The sequence below is a fragment of the Chelonoidis abingdonii genome, chromosome 1 (assembly GCF_003597395.2).
Source record: "Chelonoidis abingdonii isolate Lonesome George chromosome 1, CheloAbing_2.0, whole genome shotgun sequence".
Taxonomy (NCBI): Eukaryota; Metazoa; Chordata; order Testudines; family Testudinidae; genus Chelonoidis; species Chelonoidis abingdonii.
The window spans coordinates 373,410,439-373,415,309 of NC_133769.1; the positions used below are offsets into that span (position 1 = coordinate 373,410,439).

The window sequence follows — 4,871 nt, forward strand, 5'->3', positions numbered from 1 at the left end:
AGGTTCTTCCGTGTGCCCAAAGGATCAGCACACACCCTAGGTTCAATTATAAGCTTGATCTTACACAATACATGCTCTCATAGGCAATTCTTTATTGACTAGCAATTTATTACGAACAGAAAAGCAGAGAGTGTGTTGTTAAAAGATCAATATCATGGCAGGACTTGAATCAATTCTTGAGGTTCAGATGCACAGCCAGAGATGAGGCTTTGTAGTATGCAAAAGTCCTTTGAATAGTCCATAGGTTATAGTCCAATGTCCGTCATTCAGGGTGGCTCCAGGTGAATGACTGGGGTCTCAATCCTTGCTGGCTTTAAGGTTTCCCCCTCTTTGAAACCCAAGCCAGATCGAGATGAAGCAGTGATCGTGTTCCCAGGTTTCTGTGTTCATTGTCCAGCAGCTTTTGCCCTAGAAAAACAATGGCTTAACTCTGCCTCTTTCCAACCTCCTGGCAATTAGCACAGGTCGAATTTATCCATTAACAGTTCAGACAGCAGGTTACCACAACCTCAAAGGTGACACATAGACAATAACACTATTTCACACAAGTGGTCTTTCCTAAATGTTAATTCCTCTTTTGTCTTTGAATCCAAAGCCACAGCGCAAACTTTGTTTGCTGACATCCCAGACCTGAGCAAACACCTCCCCTTCACTTCTAAACAATGCCAGGACTTGCATACTCACAGACTCTATTCTTTAGGTATTCTTCCTAAACAGTTTTAAAGTTCGGCCCTGGGTCAGATCCGTCTGCTGAGTAATTAAGCTTCCATGGCCCTGTCACTTTCAATGGTGATATTATAAATCCACAGTGCATAAATTTCACAATGGACCTTCGGTCTGACCCATTTGTGGTCTGCTCTTATGATTACTCTTCGCAGTGGTCATGCATGCTGCTGGCGACATCTGAAGACAAATGGCCTTTATACTTGGACACGAACATAGCCTGCAGCCTCAGTGTGATGTCGGGGTGGAGCTCAGGCTAGAAACTTCTTAGGATAGGCAAAAAGCACGTGAAGATGTAGACAGGAGTATGGTCTCCAGCCGCAGGGCCCGATGAAACTCACCCAGAACACTCCAGGAGCCTGTGGCCGAGAGATCTGCCGAACATTTGCCCGGGTACGGCTTGAGATCTTCTGGGAGGACCAGAGAGATCCCAATGGTAAATATAGTTGTCAGGGATCACAGGCCGAGTGCCCCATGCCAGCTCCAGGAACAGTCCTTTTCTTTTATATGATGAAGTAAGATTTCCAGGAATCATCATCATATCTGACAGGTGTGTCTGGACGGAGGCCTGAGGCTGGGCACTTTAAGGGAACTGCGTGGTTTAAACTTCTAAGTGACCAGTGAGGTGCTATAGAAGCTGTTTTGTGCTGGTTGGTAAATCTAAGTAGCGGAATAACCACCAGCATTTGGGATTTGTCTGCCCTGTTTTGTTTGCAGTTCACCCTAATTGAGTGACCTCAGCTGGCTCCCACGGGCAGCACTGTCACAGCCCCCTACTGTCAATGGCCCCCAGCCCCGCCAACTTCTCCTCACTTCCCGGCCCCCGCGCTCACCTACGCGGAAGATGAGCTCGTCCTCAATGGGGTTCTCCTTCTTCTTGCCACTGCCGTACATGCTGGAGGGGCGCCGCACAGCCTTCTGCCGGATGTGCCCGCTGCTGGGAGACTTGACGCGGCGCTTCACGTCGTCGGGCGAGGGAGGCATATCGCAGGCCTTGAGGGCCTTGGTGCGGAAGGGGCTGCCCCTGATGGGCTGCCCATAGAGCAGGATGGAGAGCAGGAAGTCGCCCTCCTGCCGCGGCGTGTACACCAGCTCGTAGGTGCCGTTCTTGTTGTCCAGCACTTCGACCTCAGCCCGGCCGCCATCAGGCGCCGTAACCTGGGCCTGCAGGCTGGCGCTGCCGCTGCGCACCAGCTCGCCGTCCTTGTCCTTGGTGGTGATGGTGAGGGAGGAGGGCTGCCCCACCACTGCATGCCGCAGCCCCTCGCCTGTGGCCACCGTCTTGTGGGCGATGGCGCTGGTGGTGATAAGCACGCCCAGGTTGAGGATGGACTTGCGGACGCCGTCTGTCTCCACCACGTAGTCCAGCTGGTCATTCTCCTGCGGCTGCTCGGGGAACTCCTGGCTGGCCAGCGCGCTGAGCCGCTCACTCATCTGCTTCTTCACCAGCAGCACCTCCGTCTCCGTGCCGTGGTGCAGCGCCTGCTCCGTGAACGTGCAGCTGCTCAGGATGTTCTCCTGGCCCTGCCGCAGGGCATCCAGCTGGGCCTGCAGCACCTAGGGAAGGAGGACATCAGCCAGCAGGGCACGGACAGCTGGGGGGCAGAGGCAGTCAGTGGGGCAGGGGAGGGGCTGCGCTCGGGGGCAGGGTCAGCCAGCCAGGCACAGGTGGGGATGGGGGCAGGATCAGCTCGGGAGGCATTTGCAGAGCTGGAGGGCAGGGCGGGGTCAGCCAGCAGGGAATGGGCAAGGCAGAGCCAGGTGGATGCCCAGCTACAAAAAGCTCAGAGGGAAAATGCTGCTCCCTCTGGGGCTGCAAGGCCATGTAGGGGAATGGGGGACACCATTGTCCCTCTGAGCTTTTTGTAGCTGGGCATCCCCCTGGCCCTGCCTTGCCTGTTGCCAGGCCTGGGGTGCGGCACTTCCTCGTACTTGTCTGGCAGGTTGCTCTGCATGGCACGGTCTATGGGGTGTATGTGCACGGGGCACTAGAGGTGCTGGGTGGGACAGGCAGGTCTGGAGGGGGTGGGGGGCTGTGACAGAATGGGAATTTTTCATAATATCTTAGATAAATATTGTGTGCCTCTGTTTCCCCGGGGTTGTACGTGGGTCACTAGGTGGGGAAGGGTGGTTGGCAGAGACCCAGGGATCGGCTGTAACTGCGTCTGGCTGCCTGGTGCCCACGGCCATGGGGAGCCCCACAAGACAACAGCCCCTCCAACTGCCCGGATATCTGGCACCTACCAACTAACACCCAGGGATGGGCCCTGCTCTGCAGGGAGCCAGCCGGCGCAACAAGCCGGAGAGCAAAGGGCGGAGGAGGGGCGGGGAGGGGCATTGTGAAGTGGGGGGCTGCAGGGCTGCTGTTTCCGCAGGTGGAGTCACTGCAGAGTCAGGCCAGGAGGTGCCTGGCTCCCTTTGGATACAAGTCTCCCGCCGGGGTCCCACCAGGGGCACTCGCTGAGAGGCAGGGGCTGGGGGCTCCGAGGGTCAGTCTAGGGGTGGGGGAGAGGGGCTGGCCCCAGCTGGTCCCGTCGCTGCAGGACCCCCAGCCCTGGCTGTCCAGGTCCGGGGGGGAGGGAGAAGCAGATTAGGGCACAGGGAGAGGCCGGGGCCGGGGCTGGGGTTACCTTCTGCTTGGCGCTGCAGGTGGCCTCCAGGTCACGCACAAGCAGCCCCTTGCGCTGCTGCAGGGCCTGCTCCAGCTCCGCGAAGGAGCCGCTGATCTCGCCCACGGCGGCGTTCTTCCGCTCCATGAGCTGCTTGCTGATCTCGGTCACCAGCCCAATGGCAGCCGTCAGCTGGGGCAGCCTGCGGGGGGCAGGGCCGTCACCCAGGGGTTGGGACCTCCCCCCGGCCGCCACTTCCTAGACATCAGCTAGGGCAGCCTGCGGGGGGCGTCCTCCCCCAGCTCCCACGGGGCAGCCCCTCCCCCCCAGTCCCCACCCTCCCAGATGTCAGCTGGGGCAGCCTGCAGGGGGCGAGGCCGTCACCCAGGGGTGTGTGGCGTCCTCCCCCAGCCCCCACCCTCCCAGACTTCAGCTAGGGCACCCTGCAGGGGGCAGGGCCGTCACCCAGGGGGCAGCCCCCACCCCCGGCTCCCACAGGGCAGCCCCTTCCCTCGGCTCCCATGGGACAGCCCCTTCCCCCAGCCCCCACTGGCAGCTCCCTCCCCAGCTCCCATGCGGCAGCCCCTGCCCCCCAGACGTCAGCTGGAGCAGCCTGCGGGGGGTGGGGTCATCACCCCGGGGGTGGGGCCTCCCCCTGGCCCCCACCCTCCCAGACATCAGCTAGGGCAGCCTGCGGGGGGCAGCCCCCCCAGCTCCCAAGGGGCAGCCCCTTCCCCCAGCCCTCATGGGCAGCCCCCCCCTCGGCTCCCACGGGGCAGCTCCTCCCCACAGCCCCCACCCATCATCAGCTGGGGCAGCCAGAAGGGGGGGCAGCTCCTTAGCACCACATCCCCTTCTCGCTCCCCCCAGCGGGGGCCTGTACCGGCTCTTGATAGCGTCGAGCTGCTGCTGCAGCGAGGCCTTGTGCTGCTCCACCACGTTGCGCAGCGGCACGGTGACGTGCTCCCGGTGCTCGCCCTCTGTGCACTCACGGCACATGGCCGTTTCGCACGACTCGCAGTAGAACTCCATCACCTGGGGGCGAGGAGCGGGCGGTCAGGGACTGCCACTCCCCCGTGGCTGCAGGACCCCCAGCCCTGGCTGTCCAGGTCCTGGGGGAGAGGGAGAGGCAGCTGGCACCAGCCCAGAAAGCCCCCCTCACTCTGTCACTCAGCTCCCTGAAAACTGGGTTCACCCTGGCCAAGCCCTTTCTCCCAGGGGCACCCACCTCCCCAGGAAGCAAGGGCATTCTGCCCCTCCCCCCTGCCAGGGGCACCCACTTCCCCAGGAAACGGGGTCACCCTGGTCCTCTCCCCCCCCGGGACTCCTGTCCAGGCCAGGGGCACCCATCTCCCCAGGAAACGGGGTCACCCTGGTCCTCTCCCCCCTGGGGCTCCTCTCCAGGCCAGAGGCACCCACCTCCCCAGGAAATGGAGTCACCCTGATCCTCTCCCCACCTGGGGCCCCTTTCCAGGCCAAGGGCACCCACCTCCCCAGGAAATGGCGTTACCTGGTACTCTCCCCCCGGGGCTCCTGTCC

The 4,871-nt window shown here is 61.2% G+C and overlaps 2 protein-coding genes across 2 annotated transcripts in view; both read right to left on the minus strand.

The window, feature by feature from the left end:
• The window catches only part of LOC116829250 (tripartite motif-containing protein 3-like), a 73,458-nt gene that overhangs the window by 43,310 nt on the left and 25,277 nt on the right, over positions 1-4,871 (minus strand). The window contains exons 4-6 of the mRNA XM_075061901.1: positions 4,216-4,367; positions 3,354-3,534; positions 1,557-2,280 (exon numbers count right to left, since the gene is read on the minus strand). Coding sequence (XP_074918002.1) covers positions 1,557-2,280; positions 3,354-3,534; positions 4,216-4,367 — 1,057 coding nt within the window. The remainder of the gene's footprint in view (positions 1-1,556; positions 2,281-3,353; positions 3,535-4,215; positions 4,368-4,871) is intronic.
• LOC142046152 (tripartite motif-containing protein 2-like) overlaps positions 1-4,871 on the minus strand; it is a 51,766-nt gene that overhangs the window by 23,841 nt on the left and 23,054 nt on the right. The gene's annotated exons all lie outside the window — the stretch shown is intronic.